The sequence below is a fragment of the Typha angustifolia genome, chromosome 14, assembly GCF_048772165.1.
Source record: "Typha angustifolia cultivar Huaian chromosome 14, ASM4877216v1, whole genome shotgun sequence".
Lineage (NCBI taxonomy): Eukaryota > Viridiplantae > Streptophyta > Magnoliopsida > Poales > Typhaceae > Typha > Typha angustifolia.
The window spans coordinates 13,316,252-13,335,225 of NC_133252.1; the positions used below are offsets into that span (position 1 = coordinate 13,316,252).

At 38.6% G+C, this 18,974-nt stretch overlaps 5 protein-coding genes across 5 annotated transcripts; 3 read left to right on the forward strand and 2 right to left on the reverse strand.

Moving 5' to 3' along the window:
- Positions 1-153: 153 nt before the first annotated feature.
- LOC140775415 (transcription initiation factor TFIID subunit 12b) lies at positions 154-6,544 on the reverse strand. Its single transcript, XM_073118693.1, has 9 exons — positions 5,777-6,544; positions 5,165-5,380; positions 3,554-4,177; positions 3,100-3,174; positions 2,326-2,404; positions 1,954-2,018; positions 1,359-1,394; positions 1,038-1,252; positions 154-500 (listed from the first exon to the last, which is right to left on the reverse strand). Exons 1-8 carry the CDS (start codon positions 6,401-6,403, stop codon positions 1,076-1,078), a joined length of 1,899 nt encoding a protein of 632 aa, XP_072974794.1. The 5' UTR covers positions 6,404-6,544; the 3' UTR covers positions 154-500; positions 1,038-1,075.
- Positions 6,545-7,611: 1,067 nt separating this feature from the next.
- On the forward strand, positions 7,612-8,314 carry LOC140776787 (uncharacterized). The gene has a single exon (XM_073120642.1). The coding sequence runs from the start codon at positions 7,769-7,771 to the stop codon at positions 8,018-8,020; it is 252 nt and encodes an 83-aa protein (XP_072976743.1). The 5' UTR covers positions 7,612-7,768; the 3' UTR covers positions 8,021-8,314.
- A 98-nt stretch (positions 8,315-8,412) lies between these two features.
- On the forward strand, positions 8,413-11,979 carry LOC140776785 (probable mannose-1-phosphate guanylyltransferase 1). The gene is made up of 5 exons (XM_073120641.1): positions 8,413-8,554; positions 9,711-9,841; positions 10,442-10,504; positions 10,633-10,872; positions 10,947-11,979. The coding sequence occupies exons 2-5, from the start codon at positions 9,731-9,733 to the stop codon at positions 11,616-11,618; spliced, it is 1,086 nt and encodes a 361-aa protein (XP_072976742.1). The 5' UTR covers positions 8,413-8,554; positions 9,711-9,730; the 3' UTR covers positions 11,619-11,979.
- Positions 11,980-12,249: 270 nt separating this feature from the next.
- Positions 12,250-14,598, reverse strand: LOC140776146 (CASP-like protein 5B3). The gene is made up of 3 exons (XM_073119745.1): positions 14,243-14,598; positions 13,296-13,428; positions 12,250-12,553 (listed from the first exon to the last, which is right to left on the reverse strand). The coding sequence occupies exons 1-3, from the start codon at positions 14,371-14,373 to the stop codon at positions 12,353-12,355; spliced, it is 465 nt and encodes a 154-aa protein (XP_072975846.1). The 5' UTR covers positions 14,374-14,598; the 3' UTR covers positions 12,250-12,352.
- Positions 14,599-15,278: 680 nt separating this feature from the next.
- Positions 15,279-18,506, forward strand: LOC140776187 (NADPH-dependent aldo-keto reductase, chloroplastic-like). The gene is made up of 7 exons (XM_073119807.1): positions 15,279-15,548; positions 15,735-15,785; positions 16,289-16,365; positions 16,475-16,562; positions 17,194-17,466; positions 17,573-17,824; positions 18,137-18,506. The coding sequence occupies exons 1-7, from the start codon at positions 15,438-15,440 to the stop codon at positions 18,218-18,220; spliced, it is 936 nt and encodes a 311-aa protein (XP_072975908.1). The 5' UTR covers positions 15,279-15,437; the 3' UTR covers positions 18,221-18,506.
- The last annotated feature ends 468 nt before the right edge of the window (positions 18,507-18,974 follow it).

Sequence of the window (18,974 nt, forward strand, 5' to 3'; positions counted from 1 at the left end):
GTATCTGGTATTGTACCTCTAACTATATTGAATCGGGGAATTTTATGGAAGTCTCTTCCCGGGACACCATCGTGTTGAAAATTGTTAACGGTACATCACTTGAGAGCATGTAGTGAGCATTATTTGTTACTTTTACTTTTTCATCTTTCATTCCTAATATTATTAATACAGAAAAGAATAGCCCAACATCAGCATTACATATTACAAGAAACACCGAATAAAGCTCCTATGATCATCGGATGGAGGCACCTTTTTAATGAAGGTAGAGTAATAAGTAAAAAAAAAAAAAGTCACAATATGCACGTTACTGATTTCCTCACTTACCACTCTTATGTACATTCTCCACAAAGGTCCTACACTAGAAAAAATTAGCATACCTCTGAAAAGGTTAAATGTCGAATACCATGGTCATGGTCATGCCAGTCAAGCAAGCTTGATAGGGAACATCATGAATCGTCTTCATTTTCCTGAGTGAAAAACTGTTTCGCACTTGCCAATAGCTGAGATACCCACAAGAAAAAAACAAAAGATAAGGATGAGAAGAAGAAACATATTAAGAGTACATAAATGTAAAGACAGTTTAGTTATCATTGCTATAACAAACTCAATACCCGGGATTTGTTATGTTCTCATTGTGATGTTACACCACAAGGCAACAACAGCTTGCCGAAGAAAAATAAGACGGTTTCAACTACTGGCGATCCCACTCAGAGTGGAGAAAAAATCCAAATGAACCAAAAGTTCATAACAGACCACTTGTCGAGGGATCTACAATGTGCATTTTACAGATCTATAGAATGCACTATACATTTCCAGACTCCCTTATTTTGCTTTAGATCAATTTTTGGGATACTATACCAAGAAACCTAAATTACTTAACAGTATTTCTACTGAAGCAATATACAACTGTAACAATTTTTTGAATCAATGTAAGAGGACATTCCTCACAAGGCAGGCATAGTGTAATCACGAGTTCATTAAAAAGAGATAAATCTATCCCTAACAAAAAGGCTCACTAGACTAGGTTGAATATTGACCTGCAGTGGAATCGGAGAAGAGAGCCCCCCCAAAAAACCTAAAACCGATGTACTTTGTGCGCCATCTGAGGGCCAACTGCAGGCATAGATAAATGTTCTGAACTTGATGAAGATTTTATGGGACGATCACCAGCTGAATCATTTGCAATCTGCTTAACTACCCCTTTAACGCCATTAGAATTTTCTGACTGCTGGGACTCCATCAGTGCTCTTATCTGAAAGATTTAAAGCCAATCAATATTTGCTTCTAACATTCTGAAAATTTTGTTAGGTAGTTGCAGCTAAATAATGAATTTAAAAAAACAGAAATTTCAGGATTACCATTTCCGTCCTCTTTTTGTGGACATCAAGATGTGGCTGCAATTTTAAGACAATGATCAGTGTTTTATACTAACAAAGTATGAAAGACATGTGATTCTAGAGTAGCTGGATAATTAATAGAAGGAAAGAACTACTACTTCGACCAAATTGATCAAAAAAGGAAAACTTGACACAATTAATTTGAAATTTGACACATAGTGGTCGCAGAGAAATCACATGAAGAAGGCAATCATGTGATATGGACTCTTTAATCTTCGTTCTTACTCTAGGATATATAGTTCATCCTGCCAACTCAGTTGCTATTCAACAGAAGTATTTTTTTTATAGACATCAGGAAAGCTACAATTCAGCAAGAAAGAGCGAAAGGAAATAAGTCCTGATTATCAATGATCTAGTAAATTTAGTAACAGCTAAATTAGCCTCAATATCTCACATCCAGAGTAACCAGACTCCTTAACTACAAAAAATATATGCTGGTGATACCTGTCTATTTGACTCATAAAACTTTTAGATCTTGGATCTTTGCAAGAACACATTGGAATAAATGTCCCACAAATCTTAAATAACAAAAACTCCACAACAAATCACTTCTTACAGGATTTTTTTGGTAATTTGGTTCCTCCCTCGAGAAGCCAGGAATAGTCAGATGCCAATTTTTCTCTGAAACAAATCCATCTCAATTAGATTCAATAAATAAATAATGAATGCCTATTAAATACATATGATAGCCACTAAAATCATGCAACAAAACAAACAAAGGCAACACATTAAACTAGAGAATCAGATATCAAATAGATAAACCTTAAATTTGAAAAGCAACTATTCAGCTAAATACAGCTACTGAGAAAACCTATACAATAAGTTTCTCATAACAATAGTGTTAGGTGCAGAAAATGAAATGATCAGCACATGTAACCAATATATTCCCAGAGCAATCATGGTAGAAAGTAGTCAGAAAGTTACAAACCTAGGTGGAGCAATACATCCTTCGCTTCTATAGTTGAAGATTTTCGATGCTTTGCAAGACTACAAGCAAATGTAGTAACCTGCAAAGAGACATTCAAGTCAACAACATTGTCTGACATTTACGACATTTAGTGCCATTTAACAAGGAGACTAATGCAAGGCAATGTAAGCCTATCAAAGTGTGCCAAATTGCGTGAAATACAAGTAGCACACAACTGCATCAAAAGAATTCCGTAGACAGAGGATAAGAAGAAAGTCAACTTAAGGAATTTCCACACATTTTAGAAAGCATTTTATGCAACATACAATCCACTACGTAATGGAAAAAATACAACTCAAACCTTGGTAGATAATCAATAATGTTCCACATAGCAATCTAGGGAACACATCACGATATTTATAAATGAATGCACTTATAGAGGGTACTAATTAGATTGACAGCTCATGCATTGTGTCAAATTTCCTTTGTGTTGGCAACAACAAATGATGCAGCCACAGTTTCTTTGGAGAAGCAACCAGCCAATGACTACCAAGGTATTTGCATTTAGGGAAGTTGTCAGAATGGAGAACTTCATTAAGTAGACAAAACTTAAAAATTAGAACAAACATAGGCATAACCCATAGTAGGCATAGAATTGATGGAAATATACATAATTTGTTAGCACAGTGTAATACATATGATTCACAAAAACTGTACGACGGTTAGTACCGATTTGCAAGAATGACCATGGCATAGCTGTCTTATAGATGAATAGAAGAAAGAAAAAACAATTACCGAATCAATGAAGTCATCAGCTATCTCCAAAAGTAGGTCTTCAACTTCAGGATCAAGCTTGCCTAAGGGATCCACCTGCAATAATATTAAGATGATCATCTGAAGATGCATGGGAACTAATGCATATACAAATGGAATAAAAGAATATGTAATGCTAGAAACTTATGAAAAAATGAATGGAAAAGCAAAAGAAAAAGTAAAAAAAAAAGAGAAGAATTCGCAGTAAAGTATCTCTATGAACTCCATTACTACAGGACTTAACAAAGTGGTATATACTCTAATTTCATTGAAGTATCTATCTCTGCCCATTTTATGCCCTTCAATTGAGAGTATTTGGCAATACTAACTAATTGAGTTAAAAGACAGCATGTCTATCCTGTAATCTGATCTTCGAGTTATAAAGTAGAACTTGCCCAGTTAGGTACCAAAATCATAAATGAGCTGGTGAAGATACCTGTGCAACCAAATCCTGTATCTTTCTCTTTCCGAGGAGTTGATTGGTTGCCTCTGCTCCTTGGCTTGAACTTCCCCCAGTCATAGTTGTACCAGATGCGGGTGTTTCAGGTTGTGACCCTGTTAGGCTTAAAGATTTCTGCTGCGTAGGTCCTGGCAGTCTGGGAGATTGTAGTTGCTGTTGCTGCTGCTGCTGCTGCTGCTGCTGCTGTTGCTGTTGCTGCAACATCTGCAGCTGTTGCAGATGCTGCTGTTGCAGATGCTGCTGTTGCTGTTGCTGAATCAAATGCTGCTGCTGCTGCTGTTGAGTGCCTAATTGTGGATGCTGCTGTATTAACTGAGATAGCTGCTGTTGGGTCAGCCCCATCGACCTTTGCTGCAGCTGTGCTGAAGATAGTTGTTGTGACAAGGCCTGTTGCTGCTGCCTCTGATGCTGCTGCTGAAGATGATAAGAAGGAGAAACTGGTGCAGCCATCGCTGGCTGCATTTGCTTCAGCCACTGCTGCTGCTGTTGGGAGAGTGTTGTTTGAACCAATGATGATTGTCCATTTTGAGGTAAGCTGGATAACTGCTGGTTCATTGCTGCAAGAGATGGTGTCCTTGGTAAGCTCTGACCTGGTAGCTTCTGGTAGATGAATCCGATGGCAAATATTACTCTTTATTTTAAACAAGTACCCAAAAAAGAAGGAGACTGTTTACCGATTTGCCAATTAAGCAAAAGAGAGGAACAATCATATTGTTTACTAGACACATGAGAGTGCTTACTAAAGAGAAAAGCACGAGACTATTCTGAAATCAAGCCATCAATAAGAAATAGATGAACAAATATTGCCAGTTTACTACAAATAAATACACAATAACCCTCTGTTCACTAGACAATATAGTGCAAGGTAAAACTAGACCTTCAGATATTTCTAAACTATAAATCACAAATAAGAAGGACAAAGTATTCTACCACTAAACCCAAAAAAAAAAACATATTATACTAATAAAACTATCTAAATTTAAATTAGTGAAACAGCTCAAGATTAAAAAAAGTTTATAGCTTCTAGGTTCTCCAAATTCTTATTGCGATCAATAGCATGCCAATCCAGATGACCTATTTGTTACTTTGCATGTCTTGACCCACAGCAAACAATTACATGGAAAATGAGTAACCCAATAATATATACATACTGCTTTCATGAATTAAAAGAATTAATTGCCTAAAAAACCACCAAACATTATATATCTTGAATAATCAGGGCCTGGCCTCCTGCTTATGTATCAAGTTTATAAAGACAGGGATATGTTAATGTCAAGTGGCCCTCTCTTTAAAATGTGTCCTATCATCTTATGTGCAGTAAATCCCTCCAGAGCATATGATTCTATTGTTCTGATTTGGCTCAAATTTTATGAATCATCACCACAGTTACGGATCTTTAGAGATGATGTATGCCCTGGATCTTTACAGAGGACATGCACTATCCCATTAAGAATTCATTATCTCAACTTTAGAAAACTGGGAAACATATGCATAGGGAGAAAGAAAGAGGGGTGATAAATGGTGTTTCTTCACCGCAACTAACATGGAAGAAAAATGAGACATCACAGTTGCACTTAGGAGGCACACCTGAGGAGATGTGAGAGCTGTCTGTGAGGATATCTGCTGCGGTCTTATTTGACCATGGGCAAAGCGTTGTTGCTGAGCATATGAAAGCCCATTTGCTCTTAGCTGTGGATTAAAACCAAGTTGGCCCAGGACCCCCATTGTTTGCATCCCTTGCAATGCCTGACCTGAATTAGCTGGATTGAATTGGGTACCTTGGACTATACCTTTTGATCTTGCCTGCAAGAAGAAAGCGCAAGATATTAGAATCCTGCATCTTACGTGTATGTCTTTACCAACACATGTTCATTGCCCAAATAGGTTTAGAAAAAAGTAAAACAATACACAAACGGTCTGCGTTTGACCTTTTATGGAACAAGAAATAGGTTTTCAGATTAAATCTCTACTTGGAGGTTTTCTCTTTCATTTCAAACAATCTTAAATTTTCCTCAGTTTTTGTTCCCTCGTTCCTTTAGTACACATTATAGAGGTCGCGGCTATAAGTTAAAGCAATGCATACATCATAAAGAGCAGAAATAGAACTGATAATTAATAATATCCACTAATAAGAAAACCAAGGGTAAAAGAAAATCTGATACAACTAAAATTGAACAGAGAGCTAGCAAAGTCCATCACCTGAGACATCATCTGAGACTGCAAACCAAAATGAGCTGCGGTGGTCTGGAGCTGCCCTGATTGCCCGTTCATCCCTGCCCGTGCGATCCCAGCAGCCGCTGCCGCCAACTGCTGTTGCTGTTGCTGCTGCTGCTGCTGCGGGGAAGCCTGCTGCTGTTGCATCTGGCTGGCGCCGCCAAAGCTCATCTGGGTGCCATACATCCCGGAGTGTTGCCGCATCACTCCAGCCGCCATGGCCGTCCCATACTGCTGCTGTATCTGGCCCAGCCTCGGCATCGACCCCGTCCTCTGGATCCCGGGCTGCATCTGGAAACTAGAAGAAGAAGAAGAAGAAGAAGACAGCAAATTCTGCTGCTGCTGTTGCTGCTGCTGCTGCTGCTGCTGCTGGGATAGGATTTGTTGTTTGAGAGGGTATTCTAGTGTTTGGGAGGGGTTAATCTGGGACTGGGATTGCGAGATTTGGGGCGATGAGATCTGAGACATGTCACTAATGGAAGGGGAAGGGGGGATTTGGGGAGATGTGAGGTTAGTGTTAGGGTTAGGGTTTGGGGGATTGGAATTGGAATTGGGGGTAGAAGGAGGTGGCGCAGCCTTTTGAGGGGAAGCGGAGGAGGAGTTCTCCGCCATTGTTGATGTCGATTTCTTCTACGATTTGGATTTGGATTTGTATTTAGAATTCGCGTGGGTTCGAATCGAGGAGGTTTTCGAAAGGCATGGGAAGGAGGAGGGAAAGGCGAGAGAGGCGGAACGGGAGATCGGAGACGAGTTAGTTTCAATTGTAGACATTTTACAATTTTCACGGGCTTGATAACCCAATGGGCCCCATCTATTATGGGCTGGGCTTTGGATAACCTAATGGGCCGGTCTTTGGATAGCCTATCTAGTTTCTAGTTTTGAAGGGAAGAAGGTATGATTGCGGATCCAACTACCAACTCTGTCGATCGCATGTATAATACGACGATTCCAACTCTACACCCTATGTGTACTAATTCCTTTTGACAGTAATCAAAGACGTCATTTATGTGTGCCTAAATTTAGCTTCTTGCCTACTTCAGTTTGGTAAGCCTTTGACGTCAAAGGCCATTCTAGTGAATAACTTTTCCTTCGGTAATCAGAGATTAAACCACAAGATAAGGATGAGGAGAGAGCACTACAATAATAGGACAAAACAGTTAAATGTCATACTTATGACCTTAGGAGTGGTGATGTTTCGTTTAAGATCATTGCTAGGATTACATATCGATCTCACATAATTGAGCTTACTTTTCTAGAAAGGACTTTCCATGTATGACACGATCAAGTGGATAAACTTCAGAATTCGGATGATATAAAAATTGCCGTTGTTAAAGGTCTCGAGTCAGCCTCTATCAGACAATGCACCAAGTTTTCTTGTTGATCTTGAATTGTCTTGCTTAGATGACAAGTTCCACACGACTATCTATATCTTGCATGAATTATCTACGTTTAAAATTCAAGTTATTAATCAGCCAGTTCATTTAATAACGAAATATTCAATAACTGAAGCCCACAGAGACATGAAAATTAAACTGTATTAAGACTTTCCAAACTTGATTTATAGTCCATTAATTGTTGTTAAGTTATTCACATCTACGTCATCTTTCAAGAGATATTTAATCTCGTTGCTGTTGGATGCAACTCTTCACCAGCAACGATTATGAGACCGGCACTAATCTAATGCTGGGAGTTAGTGAGTGTGTTCGTTAAGTTAATGAAGTGGATTCCCAAACAGAATAAAAGAACTCACCTAATGGCTATAAACATGTAAGTATCGTTGGATTTGGTGAGATGTATACTTCTCAGACTTGAGAGCCATGATGTTATCTTTGTTATCGTTCCATTATACAAGTCATGATTAAGCCATCAGCTTAAATCACAAAAAACTTCTCTATATATAGATATCTCTCTTCACCAACCACCCCGCTCCTTCTAAGAAACAGAAGGTCTCTTGGCCTCTCTTCTTTTTTCCACCTAATGGAAGGACTCATACCCTTTGTATATAGAGCCATAGTTCAATACAAGAATGATGGAAAGGTCTCATTAGGGAGTTTGATGTTGAATGAGTCACCCTCAGCTTCATACATGCGACTTCCGGGCGACTCTGGTCGATACCGGTCCGTTGAGGCATGTTTCTTTTCTTCCTCGTCGGCGGCCACGGGCTATCTGTCAGCTGTAACAGCACTGCAGTCTCCTGTTCGACGTTCGGCCTCCGCTCGTCGTGCGTAAGATCGCAAAGGCGATCGAGGCTCACCTCGCTATAGTGTTGATTTAGTGAAGAAGTTCTTAAGCAATTGTAACATATGATGATGTTTTTCTTTCTCTTCTTCTTTCTTTTTCTTAGTTTGTTTGAATAAGGTATGGGTCTTCCAAAGGAGCCCTGCTCTTTGTGCTTGTATATAGAGTAGTATTGTGTGTTCTTGTAAATACTACATGTGAGGGTCTCATGTGGTTGTTTCTTCTCCAAAAGGTTAATTGGCACGTTGTAATATACTGGTTGAGCTATGGAAGTTGAATTATTTATTTTTGCAGTTAAATATTCATCATATAGGCATATTAGCATTTTCTAAGGCTGGATTTTTATTTTTATTTTTTTATAGTTAAAGGTCAGGCCACACTTTTGATGGGTTGGGCCTTGAGCCTTGAGCCCAGGAATTAGGTTGGGGTCCTCTTCCTCTCTCTCGTAGCGAGGGAAGGAAGATACGAGCAGTCACGCGACTCCCATCTCCGGAGACGTCGGAGGGAATCTGATCAAATTTCCTGGTAACATGAGACGATCGCCTCCTATTTGAGTCTGTTGCTCTTCTCTTTTCCCATTGTTATTGGGTTCTCGATCGAGTTCTTTTGAGGTTTTCTTATTAATCTGGACGCAAAGTTTTTTTTTTTTTTTTCTGTTGAAATATGAGTCGATCTTTTAATGCTTATTCTTCAAGATTAGGTTTGACACCTGTCCTGGATATTTTAGTGGATATTCTGTAAGATTAGGTGTTGATTGGCTTCGTGATTGCTTCGGTAATTAGTTCTCGTGGATTCTTGGCTCTTCTTTATCTTAAGTTGAAAGTAGGTTTGTTTACTTGCATTATTAGGAGTTCTCTTTCCAATCTCTGCAGGTAAAAAAATGGCATCCAATGCAATTTTCTTTTGGAAGTAATCCATTTTCGAACTGCGCAGGAAGTTCATGTTTTAGGCTTCTTTTTTCTTTCACCTTTTCATTTATTTTTATAACGTCTTTAATCACCTGCTGTAGATAGATATGGCCACAGTTCATAAAGCAATAAAAGTGATTCAGTCATTGTGAGATAATTCACGAGCTAGCCCTCAGTACCTCATCATAAGTATCTTGTTGAAAATTCGATCAAGTAGGATTGTAAACCAAACTTAGAATCATTGGCCTTAGTCTTGGCCTTTGTGATAATTATGCTCCACTTCTATGTGTAACATACAAATGTATGTTGGTACTTATACGACTCATATACTCTGAAAGTTAAAATTTGTTTGGGTTGTGTAAGTGAAGTCTCCAGTTTGTATTCTTGCTAGAAATATCTGATTCAATCCATCTGGAATATGAGGGATATTCCTCCTCAACCAAACCTAATTTATCTACTCAAATGGCACTTGGTAGCACTTGTTCTCTTTCTAGTATTCTTTAACTGTGGCTTAAGATTACCATGGTTTTCTTTATCCCAAATCAAGGCATTGATCCGTAAATCTTAACTTTAAAAGTAAAGCGGCATGATCTGAACTTGTTGTGTACCCTGGCTTAGAAAGTTGATAGCTTTCGCTCCCTTTGTGAATTGGTATAATCATCTATGAATGTCAGTTGAATTCCATAAAGGAGCATCTGTTATAGAAAAAAATAATCATATACATGTGGCTCTTGTCTTCATTCTTTTGCTAATTTATAACATATGATCAATAGGAAGAAGGGAACTATTTACTATGAAGGCACTAATTCTTGTTGGAGGATTTGGTACCCGCCTACGGCCTTTGACATTAAGTGTCCCAAAGCCACTGGTTGATTTTGCAAACAAACCCATGATTCTGCATCAGGTACATCACTTTTGTACTCATGTTGTATTATATGATTTTGATGTATAACTGATTGATTGCCTAACCGCTTTCATCTGGATGGCTGAATTAACTATGGTATTTCTTTTGTCACTCTTTCTAATAGGCAAGTACACGTGTACACCAGACGATTAATATGATAGGGTTCTTTTGAAGAAAATATAGTCATTTTCATGCTCTCTCTCTTTTTTTTTCCTGAAAATTCCTCTTGTCCTTTTGTTATTAAAAGTAATGTACTTGTTTCATGATGTTGAAACCGTCCTTAATCAACTAGTTGGATTTCATTATTGTTGTCTTTCTTTCTTCAGCTGTAAGCCTGTAAGCCGTTTTACGTTGAAGTGATTATCTTTTGCCAAGACATGTATAAGATTTGCTTGTATCAGGACCTCTCTGTATAAGTGCTTCACTGACTGAATTTCCTTCTTACTGTAAAGTTGCTATTTCAATAGAAAGTAAAGTTAGCAGTTCTTGTAAATCACTAAATCAGTTGATGTTCTTCTAGCTTTTTTACTGATTTGAAACAACTGATTCTTAGTCGTCAAGATGCATATCATAACCAAGAATTTTAACACCTTTGATCAGATTGAAGCTTTGAAAGATGTTGGAGTTACGGAAGTTATTCTAGCCATAAATTATCAACCAGAGGTAAAAAGCAGAGCCATCTGCCTCTATGCACCCAACCATTTAGATACTTCCGTGATCCACTGGATCATCATTTTTACTAAATAATGGAGGCTGCTAACTACTTAAGTGAGGCTTATTTGTTCCTTCAGGTGATGATCAACTTTTTGAAGGACTTTGAGAGTAAACTAGATATCAAAATAACCTGCTCCCGGGAAACTGAACCTCTTGGAACTGCTGGTCCTCTGGCTCTTGCCAGAGACAAGCTTATAGATGGTTCCAGTGAACCCTTCTTTGTCCTTAACAGTGATGTTATTAGTGAATACCCACTTTTGGAACTTATTCAGTTTCATAAATCCCACGGTGGAGAGGCTACAATTATGGTAACCAAGGTAAGGCCATAAGCAATTTGCAAATCTCGCAGCCGGTATCATTTTGTCTGCAATCTTATATTTTCCTCCAACAGGTCGATGAGCCATCGAAGTATGGTGTCGTGATTATGGATGAAGAAACTGGAAAGGTAGAAAGATTTGTAGAGAAGCCAAAGATTTTTGTTGGCAACAAGATCAATGCAGGAATTTACTTGTTAAATCCATCTGTTCTAGACAGGATTGAACTGAAACCGACCTCAATTGAGAAAGAGATTTTCCCTGAAATTGCAGCAGATCAGAAGCTCTATGCTATGGTCCTGCCTGGTTTTTGGATGGACATTGGTCAGCCAAAGGACTACATCACTGGCCTGAGGCTCTATCTAGGTTCTCTTCGGAAGAAATCAGCCGACAAATTAGCTGTTGGTGCACATATTGTGGGTAATGTCCTAGTGCATGAGAGTGCAGCCATAGGAGAGGGATGCTTGATTGGGCCTGATGTTGCTATCGGACCAGGATCTGTAGTTGAATCTGGAGTAAGGTTGTCAAGGTGCACAGTGATGCAGGGAGTACGCATCAAGAGGCACGCATGCATTTCCAGCAGCATCATTGGGTGGCACTCCACAGTTGGGAAGTGGGCACGAATTGAGGATATGACCATCCTGGGGGAGGATGTGCATGTATGTGATGAAGTATACTGCAATGGAGTTGTCGTTCTCCCCCACAAAGAGATCAAGTCTAGCATCCTGAAGCCTGAGATTGTCATGTGATGTTGGTACATAAAGTTAGTTTTAAACAAAATAGTGAATTTGTTAGACAGATGTTCTTCTGCTCACAAGAGTAATTTCGTGGTAAGTTATGCAGATTTATTAGAAGCATAGTGCCTCGATTAGATATTAGAAGTTCCTTTGTTGTTCTTCCCATTTGCTGCAAATGTAGCGAACATAAAAGATGAGTACAAGTATTTACTATGCTTGTTTTCTGGCCAAAAACCTCTTTGGCTTTACATATACCCTGGTTAATGCCTTTATCCGGACAAGTATGCATCGAGTATTTGAGAGGTCTTTAGAACAATTTACAGTTCTCTGTGGATCATAAATTATTGGATTATGTAAATCATTAATTCTCTTCATGAAATTTGCAGGTTGTGCATCAGGAAGTAGCACATCATTATTACGTTTTGTGCATCATAAATTATTGGACTATAATTGTTAAGGCTTTGAGTGCATTAAGCAGCTGGTCGCCCAAAATGATGTTTACAGCTGCTTCTGTGAAGGTGGGGACTTTGCAGATGGAGACAATAACTTAAGTGACGAAGCAAATACTTTACCTGATTCTTTCATTTGCTCAAAAGGAAAAGAAAAGGACAAATATTTCTGATAACTCAGAGAATTTCGCTGCTTTTGAAACCAAATCACTAAACATTTTCATATTTCAACTATAATGAGTGTGGTTTCTGACACTGAACAAATCAATATTACAAAACAAGCATACACAAGATTACTCAAAGTGATGCCATGAGCCAAAACATTACAAGGGAGGACGTAGCTACGAACGACCAAGTCATGAACGCCAATACCACGGAAAGTTCATATCTACTACATGAGAATTGTGGATACATTCTGCAGAACTGCACATCCCTTTCGAACAAAACCGCCACGCCAGCTGATGAGCATGCTGCTGCAAATGATAGAGTAGCCGTAACCTGGATTACGTCAATGTGTTACTTCGGTGCTACAGAATAATTTTAAAAAAGATATAAAACATAATAAGTTCCAACAATACTTAAAACTGAATTTTGAGATTCAAGGGAGACTTTGTCCTTTAGGGAGCATTTTGTCCTGATCAAATTCATTTAAATCTGACATGAAGCATAGAGATGTTTAATGATAAGATTATATTCAATATCAATCTCCATTGGCATGAACTTCTACTGCAGGAAGAATCAAAGTGCTCATAACCATCAATGTGATAACAAAGATATATGTATAATTATGTGTGTGTGTGTATTGATGTTCGCAAAGAAATAGAACACTAGCTAACTTCTTATCTTACAATTAAGGCAAAGAAGAATGCGATGCCATTTCTTCCTGTCAAAGAAATCACAGACAGATGCATAATACTGAGCAGATGACTCCATTATAGTACAAAAGAACAGTGATTACAAGTAGGTTCCAGTTTATTGTGCCAAAAGCGGAGGGGATAGTCAAGCTCATGAGGATCTGTGATGTTTTCTGCATGATCTTGCACAGATATGATTCTTATTACACTTTCAGAGTACAGATCGATTTATGGATGCAAGAAAACGATGTTTTTTTATAAATAGATGGGGCATTAAGATCTGCCTTGAATTTGAATTTACTGCCGTGCAAGAATATAAATAATGAGAAACCCATCAAATGCAGATATGTAATATTAGAGGCAGCAAATGGATGGCACATAATTACCCAATCACCCACGACGAACAAGCTTACAAGCACAGGGTTGTGGAGATCTCTTTTCGTCTTTAAAGCATACACATCAAGACATGCAAGTCCGAAGCTCCATAGTGCTTGAAGTCCCATCGAAGCAATCAAGTAGCTGTACCCAGAAGGCATAGTCAACAATTCATACAAGTGAAAGGACAACATTTTCAAAATGGTATATTATGCACCAACTGTTTGAATAATAATCAGCACAACTTTCTTTAGTAAATTTGTCAATTGCGTGGAATATTATCCAAGAACATCCACGATTTTGTCATAGCTAATAGATTTAAATTTTCCTCTTTTATGTATATCAAGCTGAAGACGAAATCCTATGTCTTAGTAACTTAGTCACCGCAAGAATACCAGCATCATCATTAAAACGAGTTTCACTTATGGGAAGCAGAACTCAACTCTAAGAGTTTTGCTCATTTTCAAGGGAACAGAGCTCTTAGTTTAGGTTCAGCTAGATAACCTAGCTATCAATAACCAGCATTCAACATCCTGTTGGCATGAATGAGAAGTGGCATCACGGCAGACACCTTAGATTTGCTCCTTAAAACTCACTTGTCTCATTTTTTCTCACTATATTAGTCTACTGATAAACGGAGCAGGAAATGCAAATTTAAGTACATAGCATGTCTAGATGAAGATGGGACATTTTGGCCTTACAAACTGCAAATCTGTCGCTCAGAAGGTTAGTTTCAGATCTATTTTTTTGAATAACGAAAACAATAATATTATCATTGTCCCTGCCTTTTACCATCAAATCTTGGTAGGCGACACAGAAAGATCCTAAACGACAACGAGCAAAAAACACAGCAGAATCCAAGTTAAGCAGCTGAGCTCCTCAATCACTAAAATTTCACACTCCTACACAAACAGTTGGATTTAAAAGAAACCGAAACAGAAAAGAGATGAGATTGTACCAGAAAGCAGTGTAATTTGAGAATCCTAGAGCCGAGACCATCACCCCAATCGAAGCACCCGCGAAGGCACACTGCCCCGTCCTTAGCAAAAGACCGCTCCATGTCCCCGGGCTCCCCACGACCTCCTTCATCTCCTTGCTTCACCTAAAGAACCCTAATCCCACCACCGAAAACCTTAATCCGATGTCTTCAAGCTACTTTCCCGCAAATCCAAAGAACCAATCAACTCAATCTCTTCCTCGAATTCTTCCTCTCCAAGGGTAAATTGAAAAGGATTGGAGATCTGGGAGTTTCTAATTTCCCTAATTGGAGAGATTTGAACTATTTGGGCGAAAAGGACCTCTGTCTTCTTCCGCGAAGGAATAAAGTGTTATTAATTAACAGTCGTAAGCGAGGGCTTAGTCCGTTCCTGTGAGCAGTGACGGGCAATTAAACGGACGGCTATGATGCCGGATTTGAGATTTTCCATGAGAGATTAGGATTTTTTTTTTGTCGAATAGCTTTATTATATATGCGTGATTCTTGATGTCATTGGAACGAGGAGTAAATATTCCGTAACCTTTTTAAGACTTTACCAAAAGTTAAAGCGGGAATTAGAGCAACTCAATTAAAGTAATCCCTCGGACATCTAACTAACACGAGCACGCGTGGAAGTTGTTTGTTGGTGCTTTACTGGGAAGAGTTAGTTATTTGTCCGGTAGCTAAATGGTTTTTACCTGCGAATAGTTATATTATCTGGCATCTAGTTGTTCGGTAAACAAAACATTGTCCTCTTCTTTGTATGCAAATATAATATAACGGGCTCCGGTTTAGTAGGCCCGATAAATACCTGGGTCGAATACCACAACGGTCATTAATTGGGCTTGTCGTACCCAGCAACCAATTTATTCTTAAAACAGAGGAATAAAGTTGGAACATCTCTTGGTGATTGGTGAATGGTGATTGCTTCCATCAGCGCTTACGTAAATTCCGCAAAATGATTGGAGATTTAGAGCTACATATGCGGACTCCGTTAGTAACGTTTGCTGACCTTATACTTGTAATTGCGTGGTGGCATTTTGTTTCCGTTTATGTGTGAGTTCGACTTCGACCCACGTTTGCGATATCATGTACTGGTTCGAGCGCCGTTTCTACTTCCCTTCATTTCATTTCTCCTCCTCCCGAATCTCTCGTCTTTCTCGCTGATCTGGGAGATATGGCCAAGTATTTTACACTCAACAATGGAGCCAAGATCCCTTCCGTTGGGCTCGGCACCTGGCAAGCGGAGCCCGGCGTCGTCGGAGAAGCCGTCATCGCCGCCGTGAAGGTTCTTGTCTTTCGCTTCCTTTAAAAATACGTGATCCATTTTTTTTTTTCCTTTTCATTCATCTTTTTGTGAACAAAATTTTAGGTTATTTGGGAAGAGGAATTCCATGATTGAGTTATATCTGAGTGGATGAGCTGATGTTAATTTGATGCTAATTGATATGGGTTCTTGTATATAATGCTGCAGGCTGGTTACCGTCATATTGATTGTGCTCGAGCATACAAGAATGAGGAGGAGGTAATGGGACCGATCCAATTTTTTATGAATCTGGCCTTCTACTAAGATGCATACCCTTGCTTTGACATTTTATTATTTCTGTCAATGTGGTACCAAATGAGATTGTTAGTGAGAATAGTGATGAATGTTTTATCTTTGATTTGTCTGACAACATTTAGTCACAAACGTGGCCCTGTATAAAAGTATCCTTGATGCTTTATCTTGCCTATAACCCTATACCAGCTAAGAGTTGGAGAATACAAATTTTGTTCTGTTGGGCTTGGAACCAAAAAGAGTAAGCAACTCTGTCCATTAAGATATTGATGTATACATTTAGCAACCCTTGTGCCGTTTGGAGGTTGGAGGTTCTAGTTATATATAGCGATCTAGTTGTGTTTTTCATGCATTTCTTTTTAAAAGAAATATGTTTGTTCTCGAAATTCCGTTCTCCATGTTGATCGTTCACCATTGGTATTGACATTTAATCTATTGAGTGAATTCAATGTAATCTGTGGCATTTATAGGTTGGTTTGGCTTTGAAGAAACTGTTTGATGATGGCTTCGTCAAGCGTGAAGAACTCTTTATCACCTCTAAATTATGGTAAGCTAAAAAAGTCGTATATTTGCCATGGTGCTGGCATCTAACTGTGTCTTTAGCAATTCCTATCTGTTACTTCTCTATAACTTAGAAAATGGGAATATATGTGCAGGTGTAGTGATCATGCACCAGAAGATGTGCCGATGGCATTGGATTCAACTTTGAAGGAATTACAGCTTGATTATGTAGATCTTTATCTTGTAAGTTTCTCTTCTAAATCCTGATTTTACTTTTCGTCTTGTAAAATGTATATGGCTTGTCTATGTTACCTCTTGACATGATTTTGGGCAACTAGACTTTTCCATGATACCCTAACCTTGAAAAGGGAACTGCTAAAAGCGTAGTACCCCTATGGCTATACTGGATATGGGCCTTAAGGCTTTAAACAAGTGAATAGTTGCTTGTGTAAAGGATAGCTTGATTTTTATTTTACGAAAGAGAGGTTAGAAGGCTTGACTTATTACGTCAGAATTCAGATCAACAGAGTAACCTGCATGGTTGAGAAAAGGCTTGCACGTCTTTGTGCCAAATAAACATAGAGTTGCTTGAATAGAGTATCTAGTCAGTCAGCATGACTTTCTGTATTTGGCTGATTTGACTGTTGGATTGAATAAAAATGTTAGGCTTTAAAATCTGTTCAAGCTAGCTTAAGGTTGTGCACAACATGCTTTTGTACAATAAAATAGTTCTTAAAAATGTACTGGCACTTCTCAGATAGATTACATGAACCTCAGCTTTTTCCATTTTACTTTTAACCACAGTATCTGAGATCTGTTTACTTAATTATGATGATCCAATTTTGCATCTCACTGTGTTACAACTTTATTGAAGATCCACTGGCCATTTCGGGTTAAGAAGGGGACTAGCATCAGCCCTGAAAACTTCGTCCAGCCTGACATACCTGGTACCTGGGAAGCAATGGAAAAGTTGTATGATTCAGGTAAAGCTCATGCCATCGGTGTCAGCAATTTTTCTTCAAAGAAGTTAGAGAATTTGCTCGCTATAGCACGTGTTCCACCTGCCGTCAACCAGGTGGAATGCCACCCTTGTTGGCAGCAAACTAAGCTCCATGCTCTATGTCAGTCAACTGGTGTCCACCTCTCGGTAAGCTTGCAAGTCATTACAATTGTTTTAGATGTTTGCTCTCCTCATTTTCTCATTTTTGCTCATTTTATTGTGTGAAACATTTTCTCCTCTGGACTCTTCACAGGCATATTCTCCACTTGGTTCACCTGGGACAACTTGGATTAAAGGCAGCAATATCCTAACTAACCCCACTGTGAGTACGATTGCGGAGAAATTAGGCAAAACTCCTGCTCAAGTTGCTCTAAGGTGGGGGCTCCAGATGGGTCACAGTGTACTTCCCAAGAGCACAAACGAAACAAGGATAAAGGAAAATCTTGAAATATTTGATTGGTCTATTCCTGAAGATTTGTTTGTTAAGTTCTCTGAAATCGAACAGGCAAGTATAACATTTCTTCACATCCCGTATGATTTGAAATTACATGAATCAGATTTCTAAATTCAGCTATGAGTATAAGTGATCGTTTGGTAGGTATCTTGTTTGCTTGGGACGGTGCACAAGGCATAACTGCTTTTCTTTATTTATCAAATAGACATTTAAAATATATTATCCCAAGTATAATATAATCAACAAATTCATTTAGTTCAAGATGACTATTTGCTTTGTGGTCCACAAACCACATGCAACTGATTTCCTTCCAGTCACCTATGTTTATAGATGCTTCTGATGTTTCTTTGGTTTGATTTGCAGGCTAGGCTAATTAGAGGCAACTTTATTGTTCATCCTCAAAGCATTTACAAAAGCGTGGAGGAGCTCTGGGATGCGGAAATCTAGGCAGCCACTGATACAAAAATTCTTAGAATCGGTGATGATCTTGTTTTTCTAATAAGGATGCAATTTGTGCCCAAGATACTGGATAATATTTTTTAAGCGTTATTATAAGCACGTAGATCATGTTTTTTACTTATGGCAGCTGAGGTCTCAACATGGGTCACCATCTGGCTTGATTTCATTGTTTAATTTTGAGACAGTACTGTATTGTTAATTGATGGTAGGGATTTATTCGTTCAAACTATGAACTTAAAGATTGCAGCTGGTTAAATTCAAGATTGATAATCTATATCTGCAAGGGAGCACTTTTTTGTTTCAAAATATCATGCAATTCTAATTTAGAACTTGAGTTTACTGATGCTATGATTGGTTAGAGTGACATGTATACAACTCTTCACTGGAGGACTTCGCTTCTGATGCGCCAAAGTAACACGATTGCAACAGCAGATATAACAACTGGACTACCTGGCTAATTTCAGGTACTCTTTTCGTCGAAATTACTTGTATAATTACGTAGACACGCACTACTATATGTCGACATAAGTATGTAACCTAGCGACTAGTACTTAGTTGACCATCGATTCCACGAATGTCACGGTGGGGCTGGAGTCGACGGCAGGATCATGTCAGAAATAAAGTTATTTTACAGGAAGCAAAGGCCAGTAGCATTATTTTTTGATTAACATTTAGGGAATTTTGTAACTGGACGTCTCTTTTTTTTATAATCTTTAGATAACACCGTACTATTGAAAGGCAA